Source organism: Balearica regulorum, chromosome 5 (genome assembly GCF_011004875.1).
Source record: "Balearica regulorum gibbericeps isolate bBalReg1 chromosome 5, bBalReg1.pri, whole genome shotgun sequence".
Lineage (NCBI taxonomy): Eukaryota > Metazoa > Chordata > Aves > Gruiformes > Gruidae > Balearica > Balearica regulorum.
In genome coordinates this window covers 38,966,231-38,982,160 of record NC_046188.1, presented here as the reverse complement: position 1 = coordinate 38,982,160, position 15,930 = coordinate 38,966,231, and the positions used below count along the sequence as shown (strand labels likewise).

The 15,930-nt window shown below is 40.9% G+C and overlaps 1 protein-coding gene across 1 annotated transcript; it reads left to right on the top strand.

Annotated features, from left to right (window-relative positions):
• Nucleotides 1-15: 15 nt before the first annotated feature.
• On the top strand, nt 16-11,317 carry MED6 (mediator complex subunit 6). The gene is made up of 8 exons (XM_075754250.1): nt 16-152; nt 3,706-3,865; nt 4,893-4,984; nt 7,544-7,626; nt 8,328-8,436; nt 8,903-9,018; nt 9,793-9,820; nt 10,405-11,317. Exons 1-8 carry the CDS (start codon nt 131-133, stop codon nt 10,533-10,535), a joined length of 741 nt encoding a protein of 246 aa, XP_075610365.1. The 5' UTR covers nt 16-130; the 3' UTR covers nt 10,536-11,317.
• Nucleotides 11,318-15,930: the final 4,613 nt, after the last annotated feature.

Here is a 15,930-nt window from a genome sequence, read left to right as displayed (position 1 = left end):
CCAGTCCCGTCCCGCCTCCGGGCACGGAGCCGCTCTCGGCGCTCGTCTCTGTTGCCGGCGCCGCTCTACCCCGCTTCCTGTGCTCGCCTCCTCCCCGTCAGGGCGCCGGGCGGAAGTGAGCTGCGCGGCCATGGCGGCTGTGGACATCCGAGGTAGGACCGGGGCTGTGCGGGCACTCGGGGCTCCCCGCTAGCGGGCCCGGGCCGGTGGGGTGCTCTTCCCGCAGCTCCGCGTCGAGCTGTGGGCCTTGTCCGTCGCCCTGGGCTGAGCTCCGCCGGTGGGAGCGTCTGGGCGCCGCGGGGAGCGCGAAGGGGTGAGCTCGGTCCGTGGGGCAGAGCGCGGCGGGCCTGGCTGCCCCGGGGCAGCAGCGGCTGAGGGAGGAGGTTGGTGTAATGCCGCCGTCCTGGAGGTTGCTGTGCTAATAGTACTCGCTCCGAGGAGCGTCCAAGTGACTGGTGTTGCCAAAGGTGCGAGGGTAATCGAGCTGCTTCCCTTTAGTGCTCTGTAGGGGCAGCGGAGCTGCTGAGTTTGTTTGTATGTCTTTAAAACTCCGCGCAAGAGAGATTAGTGGCGTTGCTGATCCATCAATGTCATGAGAAGGAACTGGGAGGAAAAACTGTTCAAAAAGCGATTTTCTTGGACAGAGTGTGTTCAGGGCTGCCTGGGAAAGACAAGCCTCCCATCTGGTACGCTTCTGTCTTTTCAGGGGGAATTAGGGGGTTCTGGGGTGAGATAGTAACATAAGGAAACAGCTAAAAAATAGAGTTTTAGCCCTGAAGTGTGTGGAAGAGTGGGAAACGCTGGCAGGTGTGGGACTCCCACAAGACCAAAGCGGTGAGTTAGGCTGGTAATCTTAACAGCGATTCAGGTGGATGTGATGGGACACGCCAGGTGTTGGAAAAAACAGAGAGAAAGCTGAAGTAACTGAGAATGAGAAAGGTTGGGTTGAGAATTCAAGGGATATGAATAGAAGGAGAGAATGTTTTGAAGAAGGAGGAGTGATATTTGAATGAAGCACTAAAAAAGGTTTACGTTGTAAACAAAATACAGGTTAAATTGCTGTGAAGAGTTTGAACTTTGAGGAGGAAGAGGGGATTGAAAGTACCTGAGAAAGGAAATTGTTTTCCTCCATAAGGGTATCTGAATGGAATCACACTAAAAGCTTGTGTGATGGAGTCTTGGAGAATGATGAAGAGCAGATATTTAGGAAAAGCTTGTGAGGGGTTAATTTTGATAATGCCACAGAAGTTTTCTCCTTTTTTCTTAAAATTCTTACTTAATGATGTCTGCAGTCCTCTTTTCTGACTGCCTTGTTTCAGATTGCAGCAAGGAGCTATGTGGACAATTAATGGAGGAGTGCTGTATTAAGTTATTAGCAAGTGTGAGAACCTGCTGTCTTAATCCAGATCGTTTAAGCTCCCTCAAAGGCTTTTATCTAATATGATTTAATATATTAAGTAGATTATGAGGCATACTTCTACTTTTAAGCTATCACACTATTTTACTGTTCCTCTCAGTTTGTCAAAGCCTAGTGTTGGGCTATCTAGCTGGCAAGGCCAGGTACAGCACATTGTGTGAACTGCTCTCCTCTTATTTTTTGCCATGGTTTGCTGTCTTGTCTCCCAAATTGTCTTGACATTCATGGCAGATTGGCATGACTGTGACAAGCAGTTTATTTTTGCATTTGTGATGCAAATTCCACAAAAAATGCTTTGACCAAGATGTCCTGTTTTTGAAAGGAGCAGGGAAGCAGAACAACCATCCCTTTTTTCCCTCATACCCAAAATAAACAGAAGTACTCCCTTCTTAGTGGGAATAACAGGCATATCAGGTTCATGACTGGTTTTGTTCTTCCTCCCCTTTTTTCCAAGAATAGTTCAAGAGAACAACCTTGCTAGTTATAAAGGCAATTATAAATACTGGCACTAATCAGCTATGGGTAATTGAGCCTTAAAGCATAACTTTATATTTCAGTTTATGATACATTTATCAATTTATATGCAGCTTTATAACTCTATATATAGTTATGAAGCTTGTCTGACATTCCTCTTGAGAAATGTAGTTATTGTTAATCATACAAGCAAGAAAAGTTTATATTTGAAATGTAATATGAGAATTTATTATAGCAAAAATGCAAGCACTTAAGATTTTGGGTTTGTTGGGAAGGAAGGCTTGTTTTTTTGTTTTGAAAGGCATTTAGCATAATCAGCATTACCACAACTTGGGTGCTTAATGATGGATCTTAGTGCTGTATTTCTGAGATTTGCTTTTTTATAGTGAGGCGAGAGAATATTGTATGTGAAATAACATGAATGCCTCGACTTCTCCCCGCTCGCCGTTCTATGAAAGAGTTAGACTGGCAATTCTGAGATTAATGAGGCAAAATGGTTTACACATGACTATTTCTGCTGCATTTTTCCTGGTTTGCTGGGCAGCTAGGGTTACTTTATTAACTGTTCCTCAGAGAAGCTGCTAATAGTATATGAGCTGACATTTTTGGAACTGATCCAGTCATCCTCGAGCATGCAGAGTTGTTGCAGAAGTAAAATATTCACAGTGGCATGATGAGTAGGAGTTCTGGGTATGTATATAATGCGCGAACGTAAGGGAATGGTTCCTGTGAGAAGAGAATTTCAGTTCTTCATTCAGTCTTCAATGACTTCCCATCACTTATGTTTTTGAGTTCTAAACAATGCGTGCCTTTTTTTCCTGCTTTCTTGTGTCTTGGAAATTCCACTTGCTGCTGTGATTTGAAATAGATTAATTTCAGGGTGCTTTTCAAGGTGCCTCATGGATTTGTTGACTGTGGAACCAATTGTTGACACTGGTTTCTTTGGTCTGCTTGAGGAACATCTTTTTGCTGCAGTGTGATAATAAAATCTACAGATTTTAAGTCAAATGTCCCAAAATCTGTAGGACCTTGACTGACATACAGCGATTTGCAGGTTATAGAGTATGTTTCATTTTAAAAGCTTGGTTTTATATATAATTGTAGTTGGATTTCTGTGATATCCACTGAGTTATGGAATAAGTAATTTGCTGCAGGCAGTTTGGCAGATTAATTTTAGAGTCAGGAATAGAATCTCTTGTTCAAGACCACTAGGAAACATCTGCCCAAAGACAGCATTTTTGTAAGAAATAAACTGTTTTAAACATGACCAGGCTCAGATTTAGTGTGGGGTGTATCACCCCCCTGCCCCCCGTAAATGATTCTAACCTAGTTTAGTAAATTCAACTTACCAGAGACCTAGCTTTTGAAAGGAACCATGCTCTGAATTGTCTTTCTACTCAGCTCATGCTGTGGTTCATAAAATAAACTGTATATAACACTACTGAGTAGATGTAGTATGATAATAATAAACAGAATCAGAGCAAATTAACTCCCACTAACACAGTGCACACAGACACTGCTCATGTTCTTGAGACATAAAGGTATACCAGCAGCTAATGGTCAGGGAAAGAAAAGAGCAATAATAAAAACCCCCTATATTTCTGTTGTGTACCTACAACAGAACTGCAGAAGGTTGAAGGGTATCAATTATTATTTGAAGTCTATGAAACACGTTTTTAATTAGAACTGGTTTGTGTGAGGCTGTGTTCTACCTCCTTCTCCTGCTAGAATCATTAACTGGTGGCAATTTACTCTTGGAGGTATTTGTAGTGTTTCTGTCTGCTTTGGTACTCAATGTAGATTTCTCTTCCCAGATAATCTCTTGGGAATTTCCTGGGTTGACAGTTCCTGGATTCCGATATTAAACAATGGGAGTGTGTTGGACTATTTCTCAGAGCGAAGTAACCCATTCTATGACCGAACGTGTAACAATGAAGTTGTCAAAATGCAGCGGATGACCTTGGATCATTTGAAGTAAGTTGTAATTTGGAACTGCTTCCTGTGCAGTGTCCTTTGTCCTTCCATCGAGAGGCTTTGATGGTTGAATGGAAGCATGCTGGAAACCTCCTGTTCTGTAGTTTTTAGTCCCACGACTTGCCAGGGAGCCCAGCTTTTTTTGTATTTGGATGTCTTGTACTTCCTCTTATGCCATTTCAAGGAGGTGTTAAACATGAAGGATTCTCTGTATGTTCTGAGATTCCAGTAAATCACCTTTTAGATATTTCTCTGATTTAGAAAAGCTGCCTTCTCTCATCCTCCCAGCTCAACAGAACCCAACAGTGGTAATGTAGTTAAATGTTTTTCTATGGTGAATAGTGTTTATGTTAGGGGATACTTTTGAGTTCATAAATAGTTTGTGTTTCCATATCCCACTGGCTCTGTGCCATAATTAGTGCATAATTCCTCCAAAGAGATGGCTTTTTAGTATGGATAATAAAAGTAGTGAGTGTTGTAAATAAACTGATCACAGATGGTTGTGTAATGAGATTGCAGCATGCACAAGTTAACTTTCTTTGCAGTTCCCCATCTGCTACACTGAGCACAAGTGAGATGTTTGAGAACTATTTAAAGACTCCACGATATGATTGGGAGTGTGCAAGCTGAGCTAAAAGTTCATTGGTAAAGTCACTTGTGCTCAGATGTGGTTGCAGAGCGGCTTTCACATCAGACACACAGATGGTCACATCATATGCTGATCCTTTGTTTCTGTGTTTAAATGATATCTCTATGATGATAGATTGTTACCTTTTTTGCTATGTGTTTGTTTGCTAATGTGTTCTGCTTAGATATTGTGTCAGGTTGTTGTAACTCCCTTGGTATATGCAACTAGGTTTTGATAGCTAGCTCGGGAAATCCTATGCCCACCTTTACTGCACAATACATCTAAGAGCTTCCAAAGCATCAGAACTTCATCCCTTTGCTGCCAGACCCTTTGGTAGCTCTTCACATCCTACAGATTTTACTTTGAGGAAGATACTTACTCTGGTTGCTTGTTTTTCAGCCAGATGGTTGGAGTGGAGTACATACTTCTTCATGCTCAAGAGCCCATTCTCTTCATTATCCGAAAGCAGCAAAGGCAATCTCCAACACAAGGTAAGGTCACTCAGTTCTTGTCACTGTTGAGAAGGTCGATAAGTTAGTCGCTTTTATCTGTTCCTAATTTGTGTTTAAGCACTTCTGGTTTCTTTTCGTGTCTTTATCTTAAATCTAAATAAAAGGGTGTAAGGCTTTGTGGTGGGGTCTAGCAGAGTGACCTCTAGTGTGCTAATAGCAGGGATTGCCATCTTGTGGTGGAATGTGAAGAGTGCAATGAGAAAGTGCTGCCCTGTGGTATATTTTGCCATGGGGAATTGATAATAGCATTCATGCCATGTCATATTTATCTGTTAGGCTATGCAAGAGTTTTCATATTAATTATTTGAATATAAGGCTAATGGTATCCTTGCTTGGGGCTGATGAGCTTAGTTTAATTTGAGCTAATAATCTGAAGTGGCTAGTATATGATTCATGTATTTTTGGAGAACTGTGATTTCCATTAGTTAGGGAAAGGGATCATTCATGCTTCTGTTTGTGTCATGTCACTCTTATTCTGCACTATTTTCACCTTCAACTGTGGATTGGTTATACTGCTGAGTAGGATCTTGTCAGTAGAAGACAACGACCCATGTGAAAAATGACCGTGAGATACCGCAAATGCTTGTTTTGGTTATTCCTCTGAGAACTGAGTATTCTGGAATTGTGAGGGGAATCTTGTGACAACAGCATCGCTCCTTCTTACAGTGTCACTGATGACCTTTCCAAGTTTTAAATGAAATACCTTAGCTTTTTTTTTTTCATTTGCATGTCGCTGGCATTCAGATTTGTTTGTGTGTGATTAATTAAAAGCCACATTTCAGTAGTTATTGAACTGCTTTCTGTGTTTACTGCATGTATATGTAAAATAATCTAGGTTATTTAAGAGTCAGCTTTATAGAAAAGAAAGGCAGGGTTAATGCTAGTTACTTAACTTTTTTTTTTTAGTGACTTAGGCTCTGCATGTGCATTTTGGTCTTGTACAGGACTTTGCCTTGTCTAGCAATGCTTCTTATTTGCTTATATCAGGTGATGGCCTCTTTACATTGCAGTTCCATACTGAAAAAAACCATACATGATTCCTTCTTTAATAGATTTTTTTAATTGTTTCTTTATTAAAGGTTTTGAATCTAGCTTTCAAAAGGTGTGTATGGAAATATGCAGCCCTTAATTTCCTGTTTTGACACTTTTTAGATAAGAGGAGTGTTGGGGTTTCCATATGTGTGTTCAGACTTTTATTGTAATGCAAATGTATGTTTGGTGGAACTTAACTGGGACTTGTTTGGTAACATTTTTCCCCAATGTGACTGTACGGTTTATGCTAGGTACCTTGATTGAATCGCATAGTTCCCTAGCTAAAGTGTTACCCATGTGTTTCATTTTATCATGGTACAAATATTAGTCTATTTGAGACGCAAGAATGGGGGTGGAAAACGAAGATTTTATGAGTTCACAGCTAGTGTTGAGTGCTGAGAACTGGTGCAGGGCTGTCTTAGGACTTCTGCGTGGTTTTCAAAAAAAGTATATTTATATTTTAAATTCTTTAAGCCAAATTTTTGCCTGTTTGAAGTGATCTTGGAAAAATCTTTAGATCCAATGATTAGGGAGAGTTACGTGTCTCGGAAAGTAGGCTGCTCTGGTAGAGAGCTGTGAGATAGTAAAGCTGCTGTTCTGTGTCTTGCTCTGCTTCTAAGGAAATGCTGAGAACCCTCTTTATTTTTTTCTTTTTTTGAGAAGTGAGTACTGTGCACCCAGCGGTCTTGGTCTGTTAATTTAGGCAGGTGTCCAAGCTTCATAAAATGCAAGTACTGGATGAATTGGGTCTTGTCAGTAAAAAGGTTGAGGCAGAATGTGTTAATACAGATGGAGGAACAGGAACAAATGTGTGTGCAGGTAAGATCCTTAGGAATGTGAAGCTGATGGTATTGCTACAGTTTCTCAATTGAAGAATGCTTGGCAGGGTATTATGGAGGCAATTGTGATGTTCCTTTGCACTGCAGCTCTAATGAACAAGAATTTTTGATTGGTCAGTTAGAGGTTTCAGATCTGATTTAGCAAATGTTTTTGGAAAGTAGTCTTTTTTTTTTTGTCAGAATGTTATTAATTTAGAAAGGCATGCTCTGTGTGTGCTTAGCTGCCATTGGGTCTAGGAAATCTAGCTAAGAGGACTGTACAAGTTGGAGAAAGCTGATGCTGGAAGAATGAGATCTTATGTGGTTGTGGGTTTCTACCGGTAGCAAAGGCAAGTGGAACTACTTCCCGTGCAATTCATTTGACTCCTCTTGTAGCTCTGAAAACCCCAACTCTTGCAAGGTCAGTTATTTGTTTGCAGTAGGACAGGACTTAAAGCTGATGCTTTTCTATCTGTAAAAGAGACCTTGAGTTTCCCCCCCGCCCCCCATCAGTCTGTGGCTAAGGTGCAAATAAAGCACTATGAAGGAAAAGGTTAAAAAGAGAAAATTTGGTGATAAGATTAATATTGCAATTCCTGCTGTTACTACTGAAATTCAGCAACAAATATGCAGTCTTCAGCCCAAGCTTTAAATTGATCCTGCCTTTTTTATTTTTTTTTCCCCACAGCTATTCCATTGGCCGACTACTATATTATTGCTGGAGTGATTTATCAGGCACCTGACTTAGGGTCTGTCATTAACTCCAGAGTTGTAAGTGTTCTGTGTGTTTCATGTATACCAGTTTGTATCTGCTTTTACTTCTGGTTGTTCCCCAGATTGTTTAAATCCCTTTCCTTTTGAGGAAAGATCTTGTGTATTATACAGTAACTTAAACTAAACCCCACTGGTTAATATGGTGTGCATCCCACATGGAAATGAAAGATCCTGGGAGAATGCAGTATGGTTCAAAAAGTAGGACACATTGTTTAAGGATGAAAGATCAAAAAAACTGAAGCTACACAATTGGCAGAACAGCATGAGGTTTGAACAATCAAAAGAAAAAAATTGCATGACGAATACATAGGAAATACTAATTAAATACATATCCAGTGAAACTTGCTTTGGAATGTTAATCTTAAGGTAAGGTAATATTTCTCTTTAAATGAGGCTTATGTTTTTAAGTTAATGTGGTATTTATTTTTAAATTGGATATTCGGGTTTGTTTTGATTTCTTCTGTTCTAGTAAACTACTACTTTTGCAAGTTTTTCTCTGTCAGTTTAGAAAAGCACTTCAGAAAAGGTCTTGTAAGAACCTGTTGAAGAGATTACATTCTTGATCCAAAACTAGATGTCCCAAGTTCCCTTCCCAGAACAAGAATTATAGAATACTAATTCTAAAATCCCTGCTTTCAAGAAATTATTGTATTTTGTCCTTAAATTCTGAACACTGCCTTATGTTCTTGTTCTGAAAGCTCACTGCAGTGCATGGAATTCAGTCTGCTTTTGAAGAAGCTATGTCCTACTGTCGCTATCACCCGTCCAAGGGCTACTGGTGGCATTTCAAAGACCAAGAAGAACGAGGTATGATTCCTAGTTGCTCCTGTGTACTTTTGGAGAGGGGAAGGTAATGTAGGGAAAAGCTTGAGGCAATGCACAGTGATGGTCTAGAGATCAGGTTAAGTGTCTGTCTGAAGGGTAAGTTAGTGTTCCCTGTCAGGTGGAAGGAATCTTGTTCTTCTGTGCTGGTGGGGATGAACATTGAGGCATAGGTGGGAGATGAAAATGGTGAGCCATGTGTCAACAAAGTAGGCAATTCTTCAACCCACTGAAGACCAAAGTACATTTTCAGAACCCAAACCAGTTTGTCAGGAGGTAAGAATTGTCCTTAATCTGTCTTCCACAAAAAGAAAAAACCCAACCTGATGTCAAAGGGAAAACGTAGGTGAAGTTTAGAGGAGAGATAAATACCAACTTGTCATACAACAACAAGCTGCTAAGAGAACAGACCTCTTAATACAGCTTTCTCTTACATTTCTGTGACTTGCAGAGAAAACTAAACCGAAAGCCAAGAAGAAAGAAGAACCAAGTTCTATTTTCCAAAGACAACGGGTAGATGCATTGCTTTTAGACCTAAGACAAAAGTTTCCACCCAGATTTGTTCAGGTATGACACTTAGAAGCCATAGTATTACTGTGACTTACTTAAAACTTGAGGCAGTCATAAGTACTTGAACAGCTGAAACTGAATGGGAATTTTGTGTGCTTTCTGCAATGGTAACATGGATTAGATAATAAATTTGAAATGGAGGGCTCTGATTGGCGTGTAGGATTCCCCTTTGTAATTGCAGGAGTCATTAAGACATTGGCAAAACCATGAGGTCAAATTTATTACACAAATTCCTTATCTAATCACAGAGGGTCTGTTCTTGTCAGTTGTCAGATCTTGCTTTTGCTTCCAGTTTCCTGCTTTGTGAGCTCAATCAAGCCACCACAGTTACTTGGTTTTATTTACTCCATTGTTCTGGAGGCTCACTAATTAGCATGGAAATTCTTGACATTCTATGAAGTTGTTTTGATTACCTCTGATAGTGTCTAGTAGCTATTTGTTCCACCAGGTTTTCTGCTGGGAACAAAGGAAATTATGTTTACAGCATCTCACAGAACTGTTTACTCCTCAGATGTGGGAAAAACTGGCTAACTGTGTATTTTATTTCTTGCTTTAGTGCTTTTCAGTTGTCAGAGGAAAAAATGGATGTTATATTAATTGGATTTTGTTTAAAGTGTATTTAGTGATCCCTTTTACCCTCAACTGTTATGTATAAGAGCACATTGCTTGGTTTATATTCCTATATGAATAGTGGGAAGGGTTAAGTTATGACTTTGGTTCCACTGATGTGTTGCCTTTTTTTTTTTTTTTTTTTTCTTCTCCCCCCCACAGCAAAAGCCTGGAGAAAAGCCTATCCCAGGTAAAACTCTAATATTCTCACAAGACTTAAAAAATAGGCTGTATATAGCAGTGTCTTCCAGTTGCCATGTAAGCTCCTTGCTGCTGCTACTGAGGTGGTTAGGAATTCTGGCATTGCCTAATTGTGCAAAGTGCTAGGTAAGAATTCTCTGTGACAGCCTGAGTGAGACTGAAACAAAATGTGCATTCTACTCCTGCCCTTTCTGTCTGTAAAACTGTATTGCCTGAAAGTCCAAATGCAAGAAACGGCCTTTGAAGTAGGAGGAGGGTGAAAGGGTGAATGAGGTAACAGTTTAGTCAGTCCAGCATCTTAGTCACTTTTCATAGTGCTACAAGCTCAAGAAAGCATGTGAAGCCTTTGAGTTGATTGTGAGCAACCTCAGAACAGGAAAGGCATGAACTGTATCTCTTAATCTATTCCGCTTTTACTCATATAGGTAAGGTATGAATTTTGTGCTTGGTTATTCTTATACCTTTCAAATTAATTTTGCCCCTTTGATATCAACAATATTTTCTAAGTATTCTGAACGGTATTTTAGGAATAAAAATTGGAGGTTTAACTTTCTTTTGCTGTTACTTCTTAAGTGGATCAAATCAAGAAGGAACCAGAACCAGCCCCTGAAGCTGTCAAGCCAGAGGAAAAAGAGACTGTAAAGAATGCTCAGCAGAGTGCTGGCACTAAAGGACCACCTGAAAAACGGATGAGACTCCAGTGAAGGGAGAAGTTTTTACACATCTGGATTAGTCGGTACCTGGAAAACAGGAGATTCTTTCTCCCCTTTCTTTATATTTAAGCTCTTCCACCAAGACTGACAGTGTGGGGACTGAAGTCCCTGTAACAGCTTTTTCTGTAGAAACTGGTCATACAAATGTTAATGTTGGGATATGAGGTGCCTCAAAGGTGGTGTTTATTTTGAATGTTGGCTTCCAAGAATGGTTTTTACATGGGCATATTTTGCAGCCTCCTGAAATCTTTACAAACTTGCATCCATTGTGTGTTGGTTTCCTATGTAAAAAGGAAAAAACTTTTATATAAAAAGAATAATCTGAATTCTTGGCAAATAAAACTCCTGGCTGCTGGAATGCCTTTCTTAAATGCTTACTTTGTTAGTAGCAAATATGCCATATGTGCTGACTGCATTTTTTTTCTTGGATATTGGAATATATTGTGTGCTATTTTGAGGAAGAAAAGTTCAACTTAAAGATTTAGGCTGCCTCCTATAAATTGCTATGCCTTTAGTATGCTTGGGATACAGATAAAAGATTTGATAAATCCGTGTAATTAGATGTCAGATTGCTCACAGTCTCTAAATGTTCTTGGGCACTCATTTTGCTTAATGGCTAAGCTGGTCTTTTATAATAAAAAAGCTAGTGTTCTGTGAGAGAGATGGATGATGACATAAAACAGGCTAAAATGTCTTGCTGTTGCACACTCAGTGAAGATGTTTATATTTCTCCTTTTTTTCACTGTAACTCAAATATATCAATTACATCTCCTCTTCTGTGCTTCTAGCACTTTCTTGCTGCATCTGATCACCTTGATTAGTCATCTGCCTTTTAGACCTGTGGAGGTAGGGCAGTGGAAGAGAAACATCACTGATAGCTACAAACTTCGCTACTTAAGCATGTTGCTTACACAAACCATTTTTGGGTTTGGTTTTCCCACCCCCCCACCCCCCCCAGAAAAATTCAAAGTCATCTATTGCAAAGAAATTACTGTTGGTTTGGTTTTTGTTTTTTCATTGAAGTAATGGAGCAATCCTTGAAATAGCTTGCTTTCTCTTCACCACTGTTTCCTGCTTTCTTTTAGTAAACTGTAGCAAGCAAGAAAAAAGTCTGTACATAGCAAACAAAATGTAGATAGTAGGAAGACTAAGGTATGCTTGGATAGCTGTGTCAAATTTATTTTAAGGTTATAAGAGACTCTCTTCCTGTTTTAGTAATTAATAAACAGCTCTGACTGGGTAGCTACTGAATGATGGAAGGACCCATGTAACTTTTGTCCTGTAATCCAAAGCTGTAACGTTAAAGATGTAGATAAGCCAATAACTGCTTGCTGTTGATGCAGAAACAGACCTAAAATTCATGTGTTGGTATACTTAAGTGTGTATTAGCTTTATTTCATACCATGTCGGTTAAGTTTGAACAGCTATTTCTGGAAATGGTGGTAGAAATAGATAATAAGCTAGTGTAAACTCTTAAATCAAGTGAAGATATAGAAAGCAGTTATTCTGGGATGCTCAAAACAAGACAGAGCTAATTATTCGGCACTGAATAATTACAAGGTAGCATGAATACACTTAGAAAAGGGTGTTGATTCTTTATTGTATTAAAGAAATTCCTCTGAAAGTAAGGAGCTCAAGAAGCACCAAAGCCATCATCTCATCCACCCCCATGATGGAAAGAGGGATCTCCAGAAATGAGGTATGAGTGGTGAGGAACCTCAAGAGTCCTTGCTGGATTTATGATGTTCAGAATAAAGTCCTTGGAAAATGGCCATTAAAGGAGCTGAATTTCTCTGTAGATATTCGTATTACTAAGAACCTGTATGTTATTTGGAAAAACTTAAGCAAGAAGGATAACTAGACTGTACAGTAATGAAGATCTAGGGTGGGTTTTTATGGGGTTTTTTGTTTGTTTGTTTTTTTGAGGGAGAAAAATTAACTACTCATACACCAAGGAAAGATTTAACATTACTAACAGAAGAGAGAGATCTTGCTTATTGCTGAAGGCACATACAGCTGTGGTCAAAAATGGATGCTAGAACACATAGTATGAGAAAAGTATTTTATCAGTCACTGGACTTCACCTGAAATAGTGTGTTCTACAGCTCTATGTCTGAAAGAGAATTCTAAAGTAGAGCAGTTTGAACAAGGTCAATAAAACGAGGAGGAGAAGGTTTCTCCTATGAAGCCTTTGGGAGGACCAAGACTTTAGTTCCTTAGGAAAGAAAAGACAAATATTGAGTTTTTATAAAACTGAGTACTGCGAAGCAAGTACGAAAGTAGAAGACTCGTTCTGTCCTGTAGTACAAGAATAGAGGGACAAGTTAATGAAGCTGAATTGGAGTTACATTTAGACTGAATCGTTATATTCCATGCTCATAATTTGAGCCGATTCAGAAGTGAGAGTGGAACTTGAAGGGGCAGAATGTCCTCATGTCTGCATCTCTTAACAGCCTTTTGTTTTCTGCAGAAATGTCTGATATGGCTGGTGTCAGAGGGCATTAAAAAGGATGGATTTCTGGTCTGATACCACCTGAGGTAAAGTGCCAGCATCTAAGCTATTGAGAGGATAGAAAATGGCTTCCATGCAGGAAACAATGCATTTGAAATGTGATAAGCCTTTTCCAGGGGAATGATCTTTTCCTGAATTGTATTATAAAGCAGTAAGGGATGTTACCAATGAGTGTGTTGATTTGTTAGGAGCTGTCCTTCAGTGCTGAAAGTTTGCCACATGAGGGACTGAAACAACTTCTGATCCTGTTACTTGCTGACAAGATATTCTAAAATAATGTCATTAGTTAAGTAAGCTTTGATATTGACTTAAGTGATGTTATGCCAGATAGTACTGTTAAATTCCATGTAATTTACTGTCAAGAAGCTGTTAAGCAGCTATCTTCTAGTCAGTAATGTTTTTCAGCGTATGAGAATCTAAGCTTTTTCTCTCTGGTATTTATACACTGTCGCTTGGTTTGGAGCCTGAGTGCTTGTGTTGGTTTTGCGTGGCAAGGTTTTGGTAGTGGGGGGGCTACAGGGGTGGCTTCTGTGAGAAGCTGCTAGAAGCTTCCCCTGTGTCTGATAGAGCCAATGCCAGCCGGCTCCAAGACGGACCCGCCGCTGGCCAAGGCCAAGCCAATCAGCGCCTCTGTGATAACATATTTAAGAAAGAGAAAAACAGTTAGAGAGGGCTTTTTGCAGCCAGAGAGAGGAGTGAGAAGATGTAAGAACATCTGCAGACACCCAGGTCAGTGAAGAAGGAGGGGGAGGAGGTGCTCCAGGCGCCGGAGCAAGATTCCCCTGCAGCCTGTGGAGAAGACCATGGTGAGGCAGGCTGTCCCCCTGCAGCCCATGGAGGAAGGATGAGGGGGTGTAGAGATTCCACCTGCAGCCCGTGGAGGACCCCATGCTGGAGCAGGTGGAGACACCTGAAGGAGGCTGTGACCCCGTGGGAAGCCCATGCGGGAGCAAGCTCCTGGCAGGACCTGTGGATCCATGGAGAGAGGAGCCCACGCCAGAGCAGGTTTGCTGGCAGGACTTGTGACCCCGTGGGGGACCCACGCTGGAGCAGTTTGCTCCTGAAGGTCTGCACCCCATGGAGGAGACTCACGTTGGAGAAGGCCGTGAAGGACTGTCTCCCGTGAGAGGGACCCCACGCTGGAGCGGGGGAACGATGAGAGGAGTCCTTCCCCTGAGGATGAAGAAGTGGCAGAAACACCGCGTGATGAACTGACCGTAACCCCCATTTCCTGTCCCCCTGTGCCGCTGAGGGGGGGCGGAGGTTGAAGCTGGGAGTGAAGTTGAGGCCGGGAAGATGGGAGGGGTGGGGGGGAGGTGTTTTTAAGATTTGGTTTTATTTCTCATTCCTCTACTCTGTTTTGCTTAGTAATAAATAAGATGAATTCCCTCTCTAAGTTCAGTCTGTTTTGCTCGTGATGATAATTAGAGAATGATCTCTCCCTGTCCTTATCTCGACCCGTAAGTTTTCTTTCATTGTACTTTTTCTCCCCTGTCTAGAGAAGGAGGGGAGTGATAGAGCGGCTCTGGTGGGCACCTGGCCCTCAGCCAGGGTCAACCCACCACAGTGCTGAAGTCCAAAGTCCTTCAAAAGACCTTCAGTATTTGTAAAGCTTATAGACAAAAGGGAAATAAGCAAGCAGTTCTGAAATTTGCCCTGTGCGTCGCTTTCTTTTGCATAAAGGAGAGATCTGGTTGTACAGGAGAGCTGTCTCTAGTTTTGCTCTTAGATAATAACCATTCAGACTTCAAAAGGGCTTTTGGCCTAAATCACAGGGTAGCAGGAGCTAAAAATGACCTAGAACTCTAATAGAAACGTTCTTCTGAGAGCCTGAAAGTACATATAAATGTGTGTATGCACATGAACAGATATGCATATGTGTATATACATGTGCGTATATGCACACATACATGCAAAAATCCAGCCAGGCTGCAGGAAGAGGGGCAGTCTTGCTACATCAGTTCACTGTGCAAAGCTAATGGTGTCTCAGATGTAGCAGAGATATTGTGTTTTTCAACTTTTCCCTAAGTAAGGTCTGACCAGACTGTGTTATTCTTGTCCATTCCTCTTTGCTACTCCACCCCTATACTTTGTATTTTGGTAACTTTTCCCTAGCAAAGAAAGTTAGATGCCGTTTGGACAGTCAATACGTGTTGTTTGGCAGAGCGAGCTGTACTTAGAGCAAGGTTAGAAGGGTATAGGCAATAGGAGGGATAAGGCAAAGGGGAGATCCTAGCTTTATTTTGCAACATGGCTGCTACCTGTGAGAAAAGTAGTGAAGATGTGTTGTGCAAATAGATTGTGGCTTCATTGAACCAACAGATGGCTTCTGAACAAAAGCTGATGTGATACACTCTGATTTTTTTTTTTATGTTTTCAATGGCAAAGCAAATTATGATAACTAAGCATTCAAGGTTTTTCTTTTTTCTTGGAGAGGAAGGTGAATCTTTGATAAAGTGTTGCTTTGGTCCTGTAATCCTGCACAGAACAAACAAATGGTCGCTTATGTGTCCTTTTGTAGCCTAAGGTGGATCACAGATTATGGGTGTGTCCTAGTTTCAGCTGGGATAGAGTTACATTTTCTTCCTAGCAGCTGCTTAGTGCTGTGGTTTGGATTTAGGATGAGAATAACGTTGACAACACAGTGATGTTTTAGTTGTTGCCAAGCAGTCAAGGACTTTTCAGCTTCTCATACTGCCCTGCCAAGGAGAAGCGCGGGGTGCCCAAGAAGCTGAGAGGGGACACAGCCAGAACAGCTGACCCAAACTCGACCAAGGGATATTTTATACTGTGTGACATCATGCTCAGTATATAACTGGGGGAGTTGGCCAGGAGGTGCACAGCTCAGGAACTAGCTCAGCGTTGGTTCTGAGT